General features: G+C 40.9%; 1 protein-coding gene across 4 annotated transcripts in view; it reads right to left on the bottom strand.

Moving 5' to 3' along the window:
- The window catches only part of LOC133400079 (netrin receptor UNC5C-like), a 332,980-nt gene that overhangs the window by 63,679 nt on the left and 248,364 nt on the right, over positions 1-20,937 (bottom strand). For all 4 annotated transcript variants that reach the window (XM_061672304.1, XM_061672302.1, XM_061672305.1 and 1 more), the window contains 2 exons: positions 5,381-5,561; positions 697-864 (listed from right to left, as the gene is read on the bottom strand). In XM_061672304.1, coding sequence (XP_061528288.1) covers positions 697-864; positions 5,381-5,561 — 349 coding nt within the window. The remainder of the gene's footprint in view (positions 1-696; positions 865-5,380; positions 5,562-20,937) is intronic.

Here is a 20,937-nt window from a genome sequence, read left to right as displayed (position 1 = left end):
TCTTGCAATTACGCGAACCGAAAAAAACCCTACATACCATAAAACCGCTCCACCAGTAATTGTAGTGGTTGAATCGCAGGCCTTCAGTTCTTCTTCTTGTAACTCTCTGCAGCAATGCAAAAATATCCCACAGGAGCGATTGGCGAAAATATCCCTGCTTAAGGAAAAGTCGTCATGGACTACTGAAGATGTATTACATTCCTCGCAGAGGTCCCCCATTTTGTTGAAAAAAAAAAAAAAAGGTCCCAGGTGTATGAATACAGGGGGTCCTCGGTTCACGGCGGTCCTGACATTTGGTGTTTCAAGGTTATGAACGGCGCACAATCAACTTGTTTGCACAGCACAGAAGAACATCATTTTTCAAAAAATATTTTTTTTCTTTTTTTTCAAGCAGCCACTCATGGATTTTTTACAGTAGTGTTTCCCCTGCTATTGACGTGGGATAGCTGACATCCCCCGAAAAAGTTTTATAATTGTCTTCTGATGCCATAAGATGGCGGCAAAGCGCTGTTTTTATCTAAATGAAGATCCTAAATTTAATTCAACATAGTTCCTTGGCACCAAAATGTCACAAGATGGTGGCAAAACACTACTATTGTCAAAATGAAGCTCCTCAAATTACTTCGACAAAGTTCCATGACACCAACATGCTACAAGATGCGGCCAAAACAATACACACAAACTGGTTAAACTCACCGGTGCACAAGGAGGTACAAGGGAGTTTCTGGATGGGCTGTCCATCACAAGGCAGTCCGCCATTTAAGGGGGCGGGGTTGGTACAGCTGCGAGTTCGTTTCTGGAAGCCTCGCCCACAGCGGCTGTTGCACACCGACCACTCAGTCCACGTCGACCAGCCGCCATTGACTGCGAAGATAAAGAGATCAGTGATTGGATGGATGTATTATCACACCACAGGGATAACTTTTTCAGTCAAAACATGCATGATACGCTGCTTGTTGCTCTGGCTTGCAGTCAGAAGTTAATGCTTTCATACAGAACATCAGTGACATTTCAAATATTATACACAAAATATGTTTTTATATGATCAAAAATTGTCTGCATTCGAGAGAATGCATTGCATGTCGCCTGCTGCTATGCTTTGCTGAAAACGATGGAAGCTCGTCAGAAGTTATAGCTTTTATATGTAACATATATATTTCTTGAATCAATACAGGAATTGATGGAAGCTGTGCTGGCTGTCTCTATGTCACATTGAATAATTCTTTGGATAGTTGTACTTGTACCTGAAATAAGTGTCTTCATTCAAGATAGTACATGATATGCTGCTAGCTTGAATCACAGGATGAGTAGATAGAAGTGGATAGAAGTTGCGCTCACTGGCATAACATCATATCGCATTATGAAACTGGTGATAGTTGTAGTTCTGTCTACTGTCAAGGAAATAAGCATCTTTCGTCACAATAGTGTGTGATATGCTGCTTGCTCGAATCACAAGCAGAGTAGATAGAAGCTGTTGCGCTTTACGTCGCATGACATCCTGACGTGATGCTAGTTTAATGTTGCTGTCACAGATATAAGCACCTTTACTCAAATCATTGGAGGAGGAAATAAAAGCTGTCGTGCCTTTACTTCACATTGCATGAGTTACACGATAGAATTTTAATGCTGCTCTCACGGAAATAAGCTTCTTCAGTCAAGAGAGTGTATTATATGCTGTATCACTATGACTCCCTATGCCTCTGCTGTGCTGCTTTTTGTTGATATACAGTTGATATCCAACAAAATATCCAATTCTGTTCTTTCTCTCAAAAGAGCTCTTTTGCCTTTGAGCAGTATACGATGCACTGTCATGACTAAAGCAAATGTTTAGTGACACAAATGAGGTTGACAGGATGTGTCGGCGTATGTTTGAAGCAGGATCTTCCTATCAAGGAACAAAAATAGGTCAATTCAAGCTTGAGTTGAGTTTCCTCCACACCATTCTTTGCTGAGGAGATTGAACTGCAGACTGAACAATTTATTTCTGTAAGGATAAATCAGTGTCAAACCACTTCATCTCAGGCAGTCTGTCTGTACCCAGTGCACACAAACACACGTATGCGGTTATTTCTGATTCAAGCACTCAGTGGATAGATGCAGCGGCAGTTACACTGGAGGGAAACATCGGCGTGTGTTTTTGTGTGTGTATGTCATATGTTTCCTCTCCTTTAAGACCGGCAGAAAGCAGAGGGGAGGGATCAACTCGTGGCTCAGAGTGTGCGCTTATTATAATAATAATAATTATTATGACTTGTTTTGTTGTCGTCGCGAGTCACAGCTGCTATGCTGCCATATAAAAAACCTACAGTGTTGTGATTTTAAACAGAGGGAGCAATTGTTCGATTTTAATTGATTTTTAATTGAGGTAACGTTAACGCAGGTGTTTCCCAACAACTGTGCCGAGGTCATCACGTGTCTCGGGAATTTATCCAATTTTACCTCATTGGTCCCAAAATTACTCTTTATTTACTACAAATAATGTATCTATTTTCATCTATCTATGCAACAGACATATAGTGAATTAAATGTTCTAACACAGTGGTTCTAACCCTAAATACTTAGCTACCACCATATGAACAGTAAATCTTAAAAGACAATAATGAGGCAAAGGTTTTATTCTTAAAAAGTATTTATTTATTACTGTAAGCCACTGTCACATTCTGGACATTTTAAACACAAACACTGCTTTTTTTTTTTTTTTTTAATCTTTTCAAATATAGTTTTATTTAATTTTTTATTGTTGTAATATAGGAAACTAAAAAAATGCATTCAAATGATTCAATGAAAATGTATTGCAGATAAAAGTTAAATGTAAAAAGGGCTATACGCATAGCTACAAGATTCATTGTAATATGTTTGATTATACAGTATTTCATGTTTTGAGTGTCGTCAATTGTATTAGTATTAAATTCAGTGATTCTTTCGCGGCCCACTAGACAGAGCCGATGTACCAAAGGTACTCGTACCACAGTTTGAGAATCGCTGCTTTAACACTATATGGCAGAAGGTACAATTAACCTGTGCATGTACCTGTTGCCATTGATTCAACAGAACAATGGCTCAGTGGTCACCAAAACGGGCCCAGATTCCACACCGAGTTAATCATTTTGTGGGTGGCTGGAGAGAAGCTCATCATTAATTCAGTATTCAGTGGTACCTTGACTTACAAGTGCCCCATCTTTTTTTTTTTTTTTTTTTTTAAGTTACGTCGCTTGGTCAAATTTTTACTCTGTGTCGGGAACCAAAATTTGAGGTGCGAAAGAACTCTCGAGTGAAGTACAAAAAAAATGGAGCAATTAAGGTACTGTAATGCCTGTGGCCAAGGTGAGCCACAGTCACACTTTTAGCCATCTTTTGAAGAGGACAAACAGTCATACACACAAATACAAAATGAGAACAGAGAGAGAGTTGCCTGACTCAACAACAAGTACCAACCACTGTCTGCATATACTTTCTAAGAATTTTTTTTTAAGGCATATCAGGAGGATCACAATGAGAACGAGATTGTTGGTACCAATGCAGAGCTAATTTCATGTGGAAGATGGGACCCGGGTTGGCTATATGAGGCAGCAGCGGTGTTTTAAATGCTACACACAAAGTAGACCATAATCCTTCCACCCTTATTCCTATAGCATTTGTCCTCATTAGGCTCGTGGGCCAGCTAGAGCCAATTCCAACTGATTTTTGGGGCGAGAGAAGGGGCACGCCATGGACTGGTTGCCAGCCAATCACAGGGCACATCAACAACCATTCACACATAAACAACCATCCATCCATCCATCCATCCATTTTCTGAGCCGCTTCTCCTCACTAGGGTCGCGGGCGTGCTGGAGCCTATCCCAGCTGTCATCGGGCAGGAGGCGGGGTACACCCTGAACTGGTTGCCAGCCAATCGCAGGGCACACATAAACAAACAACCATTCGCACTCACATTCACACCGAGGGGCAATTTAGAGACTTCAATTAATGCATGTTTTTGGGATGTGGGAGGAAACCGGACCATTCACACTCAAATTCACACTTAGATTGATTCTTTTATCTTTGCTGTTGACTGAAAACATTTGAGTTTTCAGATCAAAAGAAGAATTTGATAAAAGATTGACTGTACACTCTTTGACAGCTCTCAGTTTTTGACGCTGGTTACACATCTAATTCAGAAACAGTGACAACAGAAACAATCGGATGCAAATACATAAGAATAAAAGCTGAACTGTTAAGCTAAACTCATCTTCTCTTTTGATATCACTAAAAACAATTTATATTTAGCCATACATTGTCTATGTATGTATCTTCAGTAAAATGTAAAATTAAATAGGGATCTTGCTTTAATATGTATCAATATTTCCCAATATCAATCAATAGTTTAAGTTTTGAAGAAGATTGGTTAAGGAAAAGCTATTTTAACCTGAATATGAGACGTCTGACCACAGCTACTTCAAACATATTTGGTAAAATATGAAAGAAAACCAAGAGGGTTCTTGCTTTGATATGAAATAAAATCTCGTAAAAGTTTAAAGAGGATTGATTGAAACCTATAAAAGCTGCTGTCCCTGAATATCTGACTGTTGACATCAGCTACCTCAAATATCTTTGGTAAAACATCTCATAAATCATTTGAAAATCATGCCTAGAACAGATCTGACTTTTGACTTCAGCTACCTCAAACATTTTTTTAAAAACATGTAAAAATCAAGAAGCTTGATGCTTTGATTAAAACCAAAATGTCCCAAAGGTTCTTTGAAGAGGATTGATTTAAAACTGCCGGTAAAAGCTTGAACTTGTACCATCCATCCATTTTCTGAGCCGCTTCTCCTCAATAGGGTCGCGAGCGTGCTGTAGCCTATCCCAGCTGTCATCGGGCAGGAGGCGGGGTACACCCTGAACTGCTTGCCAGCCAATCGCAGGGCACATACAAACAAACAAACAACCATTCGCACTCACATTCACACCTACGGGCAATTTAGAGTCTCCAATTCATGCATGTTTTTGGGATGTGGGAGGAAACCGGAGTGCCCGGAGAAAACCCACGCAGGCACGGGGAGAACATGCAAACTCCACACAGGCGGGGCCGGGGATTGAACCCCCGTCCTCAGAACTGTGAGGCAGACGCTCGGATACTTGCTCTATTACAGGTCAATAGTTCCCAAAAAGTTGGAAGAAGATCAGTTCGCTTTCGACAGAGAGACAAAAAAGAAAAAAGAAAATCGACTTACTAATCTGAAGTTTGACCTCAACCAATCAAACATCAGTGGTGGGACAAGGTTTGTAAACAATAGGGTTATGGCCTACTGTACTAGAAATAAGGGTGATTGACTAATGGTAAGAATTTCAACGCAGAGGAGACAGAAGGCCAAATCCATCATATGATAAAGACGCTTACCGTAAACAATGACAGTGGCCGTCGTGCTGCGTCTCTTGGCCACGATGTTTTTGGCCACGCACGTGTAGTTGGCCGTGTCCGACAGTCGTGCTTGCTTGATGATCAGGTTGTGGTCGATGGTGATGTAGAAGTTTCTGTCCTCCGCTGGGTCGATGATCTCTTCATTTTTCAGCCACTCCACCTGCCAGAAAGATCAATGAAATGTTCAATATTTATTACAACTTAGTGTTGCCCATTTATTAGAAATGCTTCAGATTTGCTAGCAATCAGACAAAATATCTAAGAAATTTAGTTTTTTGCTCAGAAGCTGAGTTTTGTGTTTTATGGTGAATCATCAAACTTTACCCGCACACAATGGCAAAAACTGAAACTGAATTTTTTTTCTGATTTAGCATTGCCCATCTGTCTAGTATAAATGCTTCATATTTGGTAGTAATTGGACAAAATCTCTTGGAAAAGTTTACTTTTGAAGGAACCCTGGAAATGGACGAAGTGACCCTAAAATGGCTGCTTCAAACATCCATCCATCCATTTTCCTCACGAGGGTCGCGGGCGTGCTGCAGCCTATCCCAGCTATCTTCGGGCGAGAGGCGGGCTACACCCTGAACTGGTCGTCAGACAATCGCAGGGCACACAGAAACAAACAACCATTCGCACTCGCATTCACACCTACGGGCAATTTCGAGTCTTCAGTTAACCTACCGTGCAAGTTTTTGGGATGTGGGAGGAAACCGGAGTACCTGGAGAAAACCCACGCAGGCACGGGGAGAACATGCAGACTCCACACAGGCGGGGCCGGGATTCGAACCCCGGTCCTCATAACTTTGAGGCAGACATGCTAACCAGTCGGCCTGCTTCAAACAAAAACAAAAAAATCTTTTTGGGAACGGTTATTGAGATTTTTGTTGTTGTGGGTCTACTCTTGATAGTTATGGTGAAATTGGCTTGAGATGACAGCCTCTATGTGGTGCCTTGTCAATCTAATCTAGCCAGGCCCTCCCTTCAGAAAGTGCTCGCAGATGTGACTTCAAATCCATATTAGCACCAAGACGGGCCCTCGTTGATGTCATCATTTTTCCGTCCTCAGATTGGCTGGTTAGAGCGAAACTTGTTACAGCCAACTTCAACTTGCGATCTATGCAAATTAATACTGCACATGTATTAATCATGAGGCATCTCTGGTGAGTATGAGGTCTTTTATTAATACTCTTAATGTTTTTGTTCTATTATTCAATAAGTATTGATTCTTAACTTCTCCGGATGATGTATTTGGGACAGTTGTAAATGTAAAGATCTTGATCCCACACAGATGGCTGGCAACAGAGAAAAGCGGGCAAGTGTCCTGAGCATATGCTTTTACAAGGCTCCTCGGGTGAAGGATAGGACAGCAGGGAATATGCTATTTATGAGCCTAATCACATTTTCCGAGCGCAGTATTTACAGTGGCGAACCCTCGTAAATTCAGCCTGTCCGAGCTCTATGGCTGAGGGATAAATGTTCACAGCAACATTGTTCCATTCGCATTGTTTAATTTTCTTCTCCCTTCACGTTAGGAAATGGAAATCTCAGATGTAGGGAAGGGAGAAAACAGGCGTGGTGTTATTTGTGCTGGAGTTATTCTCCAGCAACTTGCTCCTGCTCTTCAGAGACTTGACTCTTTGGACGACTGCAAGCCGCTTGTTTGACCTTTCCGTTTCTAATAAAAAAAAACAACAAAAAAAACTAAAGGTTAAGCTCAACAACAAGAAAATGGAACATGCAGGATGTGTACAGCACAAATGGGAGGCAAAGTGGTGGTTTGGACTGTCCAAATATATGAAGACCAGTTCAAAGAGAAATACAGTGAACATCAGCCAACCTAAATGGGTGATCAAATGACATTAGTTAGTCAGTGAACCATTAAACTAATGTGAAGGATCCATCCATCCCACCACCACTTTCCCTTTCTCTATTCTTTTGTAGAGTAGCTTTACCCACGTGTCGAGGTATTCTACCCCATTACCTCAGAGTTTTTTTCCCCTCCCTGCAAACACTGTTTATAAATGACTCCCAGTCAGCAAAATCAATGAGGACAAACATGCCTCCTGCACTTAAAAAGTAATTTGAACTTCAATGCCAATTAACCCTGGAAACCTTGCGCTCTCGCACTTGCTTGCTGTAGCACTTTCTGAGTCTGCGGCGTAAATGAAACAGACACAAGAAGATGCAAAACAATGCTAAAGCTGGTCTTTGCCGCTTTATCACAGCTGTAGTGCAGTCTTTTCATTTTAGCATGCAAGAGCCATCCATACATGCTCAGCTCAGCTCAGACAACAAGACCCCATGTGGTAGCAATGCACTACAGCCACCGCATCATTAGCCCCAGCTGGTGTCAACCAAGTGTGTGTGTGTGTGTGTGTGTGTGTGTACGTGTTTGTTTGCGTGTGTGTGTGATGGCGGATAGTGTCTGATTGGATCAAGCTGGTCTTTAGGGGTGGAGGAGACACCGTATTTGTTATTTTAACTCCCACCGCTGCATCACCTGTCTGCTCACTTTAGACACACAACGTTGGACACAAAGACACACAAACACCACCCACGACCTTTGATTCTGTCTGTCACTCATATGCACAAATGCACACATGCAGAAACACACACAAGATGTAGCCTTGGCCTTGGTTTCAACTGATACAGGATTTGAAAAAGGTTCAACAAGAGACCAGTCTTCTTTTCTTTGAAACAAAAGGATCATGTCAAAGCGGTTTTGCCCAATAAGTAACAAACTTTACTCATGGCTACGTATACAGTGTTAACCTGCTATATCACTCTTCGTTGTTCATGCCCCCACTAAATTGCAGATTTTGACAGAGTTTGACAGTATACAGGAAAGCCCAAATTGAGTTACATGCCTTTAGTGTAGTAGCACGTTATGCGGCAACATGCTGGGCAGCACTAAGGTCTATATAATAACATAATTACCATCAAAAAGAGGAAGCAGAAAAGGTCCCCAATTAAGTTAGAATAATAGTCGTTGTTCCCACAGATCAGAGAGAATACGTGCCTGTGAGTATTGTTGTATGCTGTGTTTGTATGTGTTGCTGCTACATGTGACGGTTTATAATGACAATACCATCAACGCTAATTTCCATTATCCCGTCTATGGCGTTTTACATTATATGTAAGCATTAAGCTAGTGGACTTTGATTAAACGAAATTCTATGTTTTGATTGAACACTTTGTTGTTTAAATATACAACTTTTAATAATGTTCTGTTTTATGTGTCAGTTTTAGAGTAAAATTCAACTGGGAGTGACAAACAGCTTGAAGCAAGCATGCTGTGCCTCTTTTTTGGATGACCATGTGACAGTGAGAATAGTTCTCTTCACACGAAGCAAAAAAATAGACCAGGCGATAGATTGTAACTAAAAAACAGGTAAGTTGGTGCACTTGTAAGTCGAGGCATCACTCTACTGTATTTGGATAACTCAACATATTGTCTTTTCACAACTGTAATTTGCACAGAAACCGGTACAATTCATTGAAACGCTTGCTCGTGCTTTGGTGTTTTAAGGACAAGCGTCCCACCTCCAGCTGCGCAAGATCAAGGCAAAGGCAAAAGGGAAAGCGGTAATGCACAACGCGTTCTATCCGCCTGCATTTTGAGCGCCGGTATCGGAACGAAGGATTGGCTTGGATAAAAGTAGGCCATGATATAGACATATTTTGTTGCACTGGGGAGCTCTGCAATAAAAAATACAAAAAATAAAAATACAAAAGGCGAAGAGCTTTGCAAGCGGGAACATCACAGTCTGTCGCAAAAGAGGAACATCATGTGAATCTTTCAAAGGCAAAACAAATGGCAGAGGTTTAAAAAAAAAAGTCATTAGAACAAACGCTAAAATGTGGCATTGTGAAGATAAAATGACAAAGCACACGGAACGTTTATGCAAGAGCCTCTACTACCTGCAAATCACACTGTACTGAAAATGAAGTGTTGATACTGAGGATCATCCCCCTTGATTAGCTGTATTATTTCCATCCCCGCAAGACCACAGCCAAGTAGCTTAAGAGCTCTCTCTGCCAGTGATTAGCCTTGGCCGTGTGTGTGTCTATGTGGGTAGGTGGGTTCGCGCGTGTGTGTGTGTGGGTGGGTACTGGGCGGGCGTGGTGCGCTCTAATAATCCCAACAAGCCACCCGGGAAGATTTGTCACTTCATTTCATGCAGGAATGACACTCAAATGCCGGAATGCGGAGGTGAGAGCAGGAGGAGACGTACACACTTTCATACGTGCAAACTTTTCCAAATGAGCCCACAGTGGCATTATTATTTTTTTCTTTTAAGTTGAAGAAATTTTGTTTGAGTTTTTCCATGGCTGTGGGCGGACATGTGGATTTATGGCAATCGGGTAGCGTGGTGCTATTGGCCAATGAAAATCATCTACATCGCAAATGATGTATTTTATCCTTAAAACAACTAAATGGTAGAAAGTGGGGATATGCGGCATCCCAATGAAAATAATATAGTTTCTTTCATTTTTAACACATAGAAATTACTTCTTCTTTATAAGAACAAGAAAAGCCACAGTTGAAAAAAATGCCAAGTGATTTGAGAAAGGGCAAAAAATCTTCGGTTTGCAGTCCAATGAAAAGCATGTATCTCCAAATTTTTGAGAAAAGACTTTTCTTTGTTATTTTATTTCAAAACGTGGATGCCGTTGTCCAATGAAAAGCATGTACAGTCTCACCACATATAGTGAGCTTAATTTGGTGGGCGACTGGTTAGCACATCTGCCTCACAGTTCTGAGGACCTGGGTTCAAATCCGGCCTCGCCTGTGTGGAGTTTGCATGTTCTCCCCGTGCCTGCGTGGGTTTTCTCCAGGTACTCTGGTTTCCTCCCGCATCCCAAAAATATGCATGGTAGGTTAATTGAAGACTCTAAAATTGCCCGTAGCTGTGAACGTGAGTGCGAATGGTTGTTTGTTTGTATGTGCCCTGCGATTGGCTGGCAACCAGTTCAGGGTGTACCCCGCCTCCTGCCCGATGATAGCTGGGATAGGCTCCAGCATGCTCGCGACCCTAAAGAGGATAGGTGTTTAAGAAAATGGATGGATGGATGTCACTGCCCAATAAAAAGTCCAAATGATTCATATATTTCTAATACGAGCAGTTGCTCTGCTAATGTTTTTTGGTTTGACTTGCAAGCAAAAATTTGAGTTACGAGCGCGAGAAGTTGGCAGCAAATTTAACTCACTTCACAACAAGCAGATTGAACAATTATTTTTCGGAAAGTCTGTTCACTCATTGCTAACACACAATGCAAAACTTCATGAAGTGCGGTTTACATGCAGCCTCGTATTCCAATTATAATCGGTTTAGAAGCCCATACCCAGTTAAAATGCTTCACATAAACACCTCAATCGGAATAACAGGCCAAATCCGGATTGAATTCCATTCAGTTTAACAGGGGTGTAATATTCCTTTGGCCAAACCGATCAGAAGTAAATTTACAGTATGTCATGTAATCCGTGAATGGAAATGGTGCCGGGCAGCACTCTTCATCCACTTCATCCTGCTCTTCCAGGGGGATCCCGAGGCGTTCCCAGGCCAGCCGAAGGACGTAGTCTCTCCAGCGTGTCCTGAGTCGTCCCCGGGGTCTCTTCCCGGTGGGACGTGCCCGGAACACCTCACCGGGGAGGCGTCCGGGAGGCATCCCAATCAGATGCCCCAGCCACCTCATCTGGCTCCTCTCAATGCGGAGGAGCAGCGGCTCTACTCTGAGATCCTCCCGGATGACCGAACTTCTCACCCTATCTCTAAGGGAGAGCCCGGACACCCTGCGGAGGAAACTAATTTTGGCCGCTTGTATCCGGGATCTCGTTCTTTCGGTCACGACCCACAGCTCGTGACCATAGGTGAGGGTAGGAACGGAGATCGACCGATAAATTGAGAGCTTCGCCTTTCGGCTTAGCGTTTCTTTGTTTTTTTTTTTGTTTTTTTAATCAAGCCGTTGTTTCGATAAAAGTGTAAAAACAATCCCAACTACTGTGCTAAATAGACAACTGACCTCCATCTTGATAAATGATGTGACGTTCACGATTCCGATTAAAGGTAATGCACATGTATATACCCAATCGGAACAGATCACGTCACATGTTAACAGTTGACCAGAGATCTTCACTTGGGATGAATTAAATCAGAATGACAAAAAGGATGCATGTAAACACGGCTATAGACGGGCCAATGAATAACATCGATGTTGCGGTGTCATAACCCTTTAAGATATTTGAACGAAATTGGTGGAGCAAAACATGTGGAGAGCCGATATAACAATATTCACCGGTATATATTCTTTATTCTCTGCGAAAAGTATCTAATATTATTCCCATCCATCCATTATTCCCTTAGGTCTGTATTATACTGCCCCCTGATGGCCACGGGGTAATTCTGATGCACAATTTCTTTTATTTTAAAAAAAAACAACTACCCTGTTTAATTAATTATATTTAATTATGTTGTTACTGAATGTTTTTATAAAATACAATACTGTTGAGTGGTATTATTCTTATTAAACACACACACACACGTATATATATATATATATATATATATATATATATATATATATATATATATATATATATATACACACACACATCCATATAGTATCCTATAAAACTATTTAAAAATACTATTAAAAAATGGTTCCTTAAATGCACGTGATACAGTGGGGGAACACTACTGCACGCACACATGCTCTTAATAATGGACTAACACTATCCCAATCCTCAAGAGTCAAAAGTCCAGTCAGCAGGAAAAGAAGCAAGCGAGAGATAAATGAGAGAGGAGAGAGTGCGAGGGGCCAGAAATAGTCACGGAAGGTGAAGGAGGTGTAAAGAAAATACAACGGACAGAGTGGAGTCGTTTGAGAGGACGCGCCGAGCGAAAAAGACAGAACCAGGGAGGGCAGTGAGAGATGAGGGCTGGCAAGCCAATACCATCAGTCTTTCTCGTCCACTCGCATCGCCTCTCTTCAGCGGATAAAAAGACAATTGCTTGTGTGCGTGTTATCGCCAACAGATGCTACGCAAACACATCAGCCGCCTCCCGATGTGTGGCACTAAGTAGAATAGTAATCAAGCCCTTCATTAGTGCGCTAACAAAGGCCATTACTGCCTAATCAACACTCTTCAAACTCAATCGGGGAAAGCTAATACAAATTTAATCCAATGGCGCACATGAATTCAGCCAATGTGTTTATGTGCGTGTTTGCACAAAATTGTAATAATACAGGGTTCCTCTACTATATCATAGTTCATCCTCCGCGGTGCCGTGTCACCCTTTTTCACGTTTTATTTTTAAGCGAATGTGTTTTAGAGGTTTTTACAGTACTCTTACATGATTTTCATTGGACTGCGACAGTTTGGGGGTTTAAATTTTCTTATTGTAAAATAATACAGCGGCGCCTTGAGATATGAGTTTCATTTGTTCCGTGACCACGCTCGTAACTCAAAATCTTAAATCATATTTCCCTAAAATGAATAAAAATGCCATTACATGTACAGTAATTCCCTGCAGCATTCTCAAAAAACCTTTTAAAAAATTTTTTTTTTCAATAAGGAAGCTAGCACTCCGTGATACTGTACTTATAAAAACATAAAATAACAGAATAATCAGATAGAGTATAAATAATATATCATGCTCATCATGATTAATTCATTGTAGCTTCTTCTGGTGTGAGCAACTTGGCCAGCATCATGAGACACAAAAGAAGAAGAGTTTCACAAATACTGTCAGTGACTCAGTCGTTTTTAAATCAGTAAAGTGCAATAATATGAGTGTTTTTTCACAGAATTTAAAGAATATGTATATGCCTGTGAGTATTATGTTGTCTGTCTCCATGTTGCTGCACCGTAAGTCACAGCATTATAACACCCCCAAACAGATGCTATTTGTTAGCCCCGTCTATGATGTTTAACATTATATGTTAGCATTAAACTAGCAGAATTAAAGGCAAAGTTATGTGGTTGTTTTAAATAAACATGTAATTCTCTTTGTTTTATGTAAAGTTTGACAGTAATCTTCAAATTGTGCATTTTTGTATTAGAAAAAACAATAAAGATTAATGTATTCCTTTTTTATGGATAAAAATGTTACTAAAAAATATTCCCTCGCCATTTATCTTTTACACTTTTCGGCCATTTATTGAACGATGGGAGTAAAACACAATGAGCACACTAAGGCTGCTGTGGACCACAGCTCACACAGTGACAGTCACACGGCGACTGGCTGACATCAATCGCCGCCCCACCAGGCCCACCTCTTAAAAGCACATGCGTGTACACAGACACTACAATATATACAGCATTGTCTTTATATTTTACGCTTGTAATTAGTTTTTTTGTGTTCAAATGTTTCTAATAGCCACAACTCACAAGTCCTTACTTTGTGCTAATGAATCAATTGCTATGTGTTGAAACTAATGTTTTGAGCAGATGATTGATTATAAAGGTGTATTTTCAGTGAACAAAGTGCGGTTTAATGTGAGCAGGTCAAAACCAGATTGCTAAATGAGCAGACTTACAGACGGGACATATGATACCCCGGGCTACATTTAAAGCAACATTAAGCAAATGACAACAGAGGCCTGGGTGTCTTTTATGAAGTGAGGATGTGCCATTTGACGTCCATTTTAATTGGCCATATGTGCCGCGGTGTATCGGTGGGAATTTTGGACCTTCCCGCCGCCTCAGGCGACACGCTCCGAATGGACTGCGGCCGCAAAAATGCAACGCAGGTTAGCTGTGTGCCATGGTGGGATTTCAGGGGAATGCTGACAGCTTAATTAATGAGATCCGCGCGAGTGACATGAAGATCCAATTAAAGTACGCTGACATAACTGGGTTGCCATCGAGACTACCGCTGATGTCCATTGCACAGAGGACCATATATTAGGCCACGCTAAAAAGAAAAAATACATAATAACGCCACCAAGCATAAATACATAGAATTATACGATTAAAGAGACCTCGTAAAGAAGATAAATTCTAGTTTTTCATGTGAAAAATATGGAAATATTACATGAGAAAAAATGAGACATCAACTGGAGGATGAAGACAATACTCAAAGGAAAAAAATATCAGATGAAAAAAAAATCTAATTTGAAGAGATTAAAGTCGTAATATTATGAGAATATTAGAATAGTGATATAAAGATTCTAAATTCCATCCATCCACTTTCTGAGCCGCTTCTCCTCACTAGGGTCGCGGGCGTGCTGGAGCCCATCCCAGCTGTCATCAGGCAGGAGGCGGGGTACACCCTGAACTGGTTCTGGAATTGTGATTCTAAATTTTATGAGAAAAGGTTATACGACAAATTCATATTCTTAGGAAAAGAACATGACAATATAGTCTATTTGAGAAAAAAAACAAGTAAATATTGATAAATAAGTATAGTCATAATATTATGAGAAAATCACACTTGTATAGGAATGAGGTATAAAGGCATAATGTTATGAGAAAAAGTATGCGAATAAATTCATATTATTAGGAAAATATAAAATATTACAATAGAGTCATAATTTGGAGAAAAAAAAAACAACTAATACTATTAAATAATAAGTGTTATGAGGAGGTCACACTCATACTGTATGAAAATCAAGCCACACTAATACCAAGATGTGAAAAGTCAATCTTATGAGGAAAAAAAGGTTATATCACAAGAAAGTGGATTATGAAGAAAAAAATATATTTTACCAGTAAAAAGTTATATGAGAAAAATACTTTTACTTTATGAGAGCGACTCATAATTTTACTAGAATAAAATCAAGAGTAAAACATTTACATTAAGAGTAAAAAGTAACATTTTAGGATTAAATTTTCTTTTACAAGAATAATGTCAGAATATATTTTTTTTAACTTCCAAGATGTTTTTGTAAATTACAAGGGGAAACGTCTTTGTGAGAACATGTAGGAATAAAGAAAGAAAGAAAAAAAGTTTCCATTTTAGGATTTAAATTATTTTCAAGAAACCTCAGAATTTTCAGATTTTTCTTTTTTTAATGACGAGAACATTCACAATTTATTGAGAATGAAGTCATAATAGAGGTTTAAGAAAAAAATATACTTTTTAAATTAACAGAAATAAACAAGGAAAAAGGTCACACTTTTACAAAGATACAGTTGTAATATCATGACTAAAAATGTTTGGGGTCATTTCTCACTAGCATTTTCAAAGGTACCAAATATCGCTTTGCCTTGCATTCTTCAAGTGCCAATAACAGTCGGTGCAGTACCAAAAGGGTGGCGGAACCACGGCCATTTGTCCACTGGTCATCAGCAAACTGTCACATTGGATCTCTTAGATTGGATCTTCATATTGCAGAAGCAAGCATACATTTTGCATAACCAATCAATTAAAATAAAGCATAAAAAGGATGGCTGGTATAATTCTCGGAGGTGCGCTCATATTGTATACACAATTCTCACGGTGTGTTTGTTAAAGAGCCTTGCAACTGGGTGTAGAAAACATATTGAGGAGAAGAAAATACAGTGGATTAAGAAGCAAAAACAACTCCCAAACTGTGCACAATAGTGCCAGCGCTCTCCAAGGTGTCCCTCCGCCGACAGAACTGGGACACATGAGGACACCCGCTCGGACTGGGACGTGCCTTTAGAGGCCTATTTATAACACAGCCGGTGTACCGCCCATGAATGATGTATGGCACACACGCACACACACACACACACACACACACACACACACACGCACACGAAACATGAGTGTTATTTCACACCAGCAAAACCGCCTTTGCGACTGTAAACGACCGTCTTTGCAATACGTCAAAACAGCGCATTTTGTTTTATGCGTGCCACAAACCGCAGCACCTTCGTAGCTGAATGCTAAACATGAAGAGGAAGGTGGCAGAGGGGAGAGGTAAGAAAAAGAGGAAACAGTGGGTGGAGAGGAAAGGGGTGATGAACGGAAAGAGGAGGTAAGGAGAGGAGTGAGAAAAGGAAATAGTAAAAAAGAGCAGGGAGAAATAACCACGAGAGGAGAAGAAAGGAGAAATGGAAGGAAAGGAGATGAATGGAAAGGACAGGGCAGGAAAGACAAGGTAAGGAGAGGAAATAGCAGAGAAAAGAGGAGATGAAATAGCGAGAGGAGTGTCTTAAAGAAGGAATGAGAGAAGAAAGAGGAGACAAAAAGAAAGAGGAAATAGAGAACAGGGGAGAGGAGGACAAATTAGGAATGAGAGACAAACGGGAAGGAGGGGAAGAAAGAGGAGGTAAGGAGAGGAAATACAGAAAAGAGGAGAGGAAATAGTGAGAGGAGAAGAAGAGAGATAAGAGAGGAACGTGAAAAGAGACAATGGGAGAAAAAAAGAGGAGTGATGTAAGGAAAAAAGAAAGGAGCACAGCAAGGAAAGAGTGTGAGGAAGATAATTTCTTCCCCTCTTATTTTATAATGGATTATTGCAGTATTGTTTTACACAAACACACACACACACACACACACACCTTTTCTACCATCTCAGCAACCTCAATCCTTCTTTTCCTAATTGTGGGCATTGTATGGAAATACTGCTTGCTCTCCACCAGTCATTTATCTTTTCACTTCCCCTCCGCTCACTAACGCTCGTCCCCAGTTGCCGTGGAAATACTTTTTCTTTCTCTCTCTCCCTCGCACACTCTGTCTCCCGCCCGCCGACCTTCTCTTAAGATTGGTCGCCATCCATCTCTGCCCACCTCGCTCCCGCTCGCTCTCTTTACTCTTGAATGTTGACATGAGAGGATGAATTCCGATAGATCACCGGTACACATCTGCACCTGTGTTAAATCTCCCAGGTGTGTGTGTGTGTGTGTGTGTGTGTGTGTGTGTGTGACCTCCTTTCAAGATGAAAAACTTCCTCTTGGAGTATGCACTCAGCTCTCCTCTCTTCTCCCACTTGTATGTGAACTTGCTAAATAGTCAGCAAAACGCTTAACAAAAAAGATAGACTAGTTTTACAGTGGGCAGCGCAGTAGTGGACTGGTTAGCACAGATGCCTCACAGTTCTGAGGACTCGGGTTCGAATCCGGCCTCGCCTGTGTGGAGTTTGCATGTTTTCTGCGTGCCTGCGTAGGATTTCCCAGAGTACTCCCGTTTCCTCCGACATCCCAAAAACATGCATGGTAGGTTAATTGAAGACTCTAAATTGCCCGTACAGTAGGTGTGAATGTGAGTGCGAATGGTTGTTTGTTTATATGTGCCATGCGATTGGCTGGCAACCAGGTCTGGGTGTACTCCGCCTCTCGCCCAGAGTCGGCTAGGAGCCAGGCGCCAGCATGCCCGTGACAAATAATGAGCCAAACGCTTAACAGAATAGACTGAGCAATCAAGCAGCAGTTTGGGCTTGCAAAATAGTTGGCCAACATTTAAGTCACTAATATTTATAAGTGTTACAGTAGCTTCAACGTGTTTAATAGTGAAACAAACGCTTAACAGTAAAAAAAAAAAAAAAAGTAAAGATAGTATTGCAGTGGCTTGTAAATAGCAAATAGTGAGCCAATAGAATACATTGACTAGTATAGTAGAGGCTTGAACTTGCCAAATAGAGAGCCATCGCCCAACTGAATAAACTGACTAGTTGGATTGACAAATTTAACAGTAGCTTGAACTTGCTAAATGCTGAGCCATTACTTAACAGAATATATTTACTGACATGGCAAATAGTGACCAATGCTTAAGAGATTTTTTTTTTCAAACACCATCATATCCACAAGTGTTGCTGTTTTGGTTAGCAACAGAGTTCCAATAGGCTCGGCATTTGACACTTTACCGAAGCAATGTGTGTGTCTGTGTGTGATATTCAAGTGTCCAGGAACGTAAGAGTGCTGATGACACTCCATAATCATTAAGTGTGAGTAGGCTCAGAGTCGGTTGGGGGGATACTATAATCCTTTTTAATTGACTCCGGGTCTAAATAAGTGTTATTAACCCCCCCCCCCATACAACTCCATACAACCACAACAAGGGAACTAGGAATAATCTTTCATAGGTAAGAATATTTTTTGCCTCTTTTCAAATGTTTTGTATTAATAGGACATGCTTTGACATTGGCAAAAAGTAAACCTCATGAAAATCGGTTGAGAAATGACCAATCTCATTGTAGCATATATTGGTTTTGGATAAAACGTAATTTATTCAAGAAATAAATTTGTCGAAGTTGAACGCCTGCGTTCACTTCCGGGTTAGTTCCATTTACGTTTTAACGTCACAATCAAACAATTTTTGTCTCGTCTGTCTTGTCGTGTCTCTTTTTGTCTGCTTGTAAAATTTATGAAAAGTGAGAAAAAAAACTCTATATCTCATAATCTGAAGGTTGCTGCAGTAATGAAATACGAGTCCTCGATCCCAGAGGTCTCTTGTCACATCCAAACACACAAACGATACAGGTAGTGTAATTTGATATAAAAGTTAATTAAATCTAAAACAGAAAGAAACTACAGGGAAACAATGCAGATAGAAGAAAAACAAAGTACAGGTAAACATTCGTAAAGGAGGTCGAATTTGTGATGTAGGGATTAAGTGAGGCTGTATGGTGAGCAATGGATGGAGCTGTGCTCCTGTTACCGTTAATTTAAACCCAAATATGCACCAATCTGTACTTTAGTCGACCACATGTTGGATTTACGTTGCGTGAAACACAATTTAGGCAGGCTGGTCGAAGAAAAAGGAGAAAAAAAAAAGGACAGCCGGAGCCCTTCAGTGGTGCTGGTCGCCACGCGCTGGGAGCAGACCTGCGGCGCCCGTTTCCTTCCCAACAGAGCTTTGTCTGTAAGCTGCCCCACGCATACGTAAGTGTAGCTCGGGGCGCTGGCAGAGTGCCCTATGGCGCGAGAAGGTCAGGTACATACTACCAAAAGGAACATAGACTGCGCCTCTTAGTATTCAATTTTCCTCCTAGGATTATTTGTGGTTTTAAAACCAGTAGGAATAAGATATTAATTATCGGATCTAAGATGAAGAAACCGGGTCCCAGCTTTGCACAGTCATGCACACACCCAGTTTAATCCATGTAATGAGTGTTTCCATTTTTATGTGGCATTTGTGTTGTATGGGGTGAAAGATCTCATCCGGTTCAGTTGACAAACAGAGTTGTCCTCAGACATTCAAATTCGAAGAAAGACAATCACTAGTGACACTGGTGTGGCGGAAAACACTGGGAGCATTCATGCAAAGTCCTTAAAATGTCACACAACATTCCGGCGACCTCCGTGGTACAGCTTGTGGCCGGCAGTAACTGTCAACTGCCAGTGGGTCTCGCTGGTGTTCCATCCATTGTCCCAGAGGTCCTGAGTTGCATTTCAAAGGATCAAGTGGTTCTTTTGAACTTTCTCTTGAAATTACTTTGAACAGCGGGTTTCTCACATTCTTGGTTATCAAGTCAGTGTCCATAAAAAGGTATTTGTTGGTGGGACCCTTCAGACTGGCTGGGGGGTGACTGTAATTAGTTTAGCGTCCGGGTGAGAAGCGAGATTTCCTGTTTCTCTACTTTGATAAGTGGACCAGGCCTCCCTTAGATGTCTTGTGTACACAGACTGGCTCAGTAGGGCGGCAAAGGCAGGTATGCAGAATAGTCAAAGATTGGGGGTCACTGGGTGCTATTTATCCCGTCAGGGCATACTCGCCACTCGCTGTTGCATTAGCATTAGTGCCAATGCTAGCACCACAGTTGTGTGAGGGCTTGTACTAACATTGTAAAGTAGATTACCCCTCACAACTAGCCACAACTAAGCATATACAAGTTGACATATAAGTTTACTTAATTTCTTGTTGAAGCTTGTAACTCCATCTATTCGTATATCAAAGTTTGCCTTTATGGGGTGTGGCCAAGTGAGCCGGACTCGGTTGGCAAGTGTTTACATTTGATATTAGTGTGTATGATTGTTTGCCCCATTCACTAAACCGCCGAAAGTGAGAGTGGCTTTCCTTGCCCACATGCCAGGGCATTACAGTACCTTCATTGCTCCATTTCTTTTCACTTCGTACCAGCGGAAGTTTGCACAAACCTCTTATTTTGGTTTGCAACACAAAGTAAAAAAATTGATCAAGCATTAGCTCGTAACTCGAAAAACAACCAAGTTGGGGCACTGTATAGTATTGGGAGACCTGCCAGGACACATCTCCTGTTGCATTAGCATTAGCACCAATGCTAACATGATTGCAAAGAGCTGGGTGCAGAGGTTGTATAAACTTTGTAAAGATCACCACAATGGGGGAACCTAAACAGAACGAATATTCTTTTCTGCAGCTTATAATTACAGGTTTTTAATGCTGAATAAGGCACCCTGAAGCACATATTTCATTTTCTTCATGCTTTCTTTTTATTATAAAGGGAGATTTTATAACAAAATGCTGTACATCAGTCTCTGCGAGGTTACACAGGCTTGGCCTGCAGCCTTGTTTCTACCTTTAAAAGAAGAAGCAGCTTTTTCAAAGCATCAACACATCCAGAGCGCCGGGAGCGACTTTGTGGCAATGTTTGATAAGCTAATATTTCACCACAATCAGAGGCTGTAAGCAGTGTCATTGTAG

Source organism: Phycodurus eques, chromosome 3, assembly GCF_024500275.1.
Source record: "Phycodurus eques isolate BA_2022a chromosome 3, UOR_Pequ_1.1, whole genome shotgun sequence".
Taxonomy (NCBI): Eukaryota; Metazoa; Chordata; class Actinopteri; order Syngnathiformes; family Syngnathidae; genus Phycodurus; species Phycodurus eques.
The sequence above is the reverse complement of the archived record's forward strand: the minus strand, read 5'-3'. Positions and strand labels throughout refer to the sequence as shown.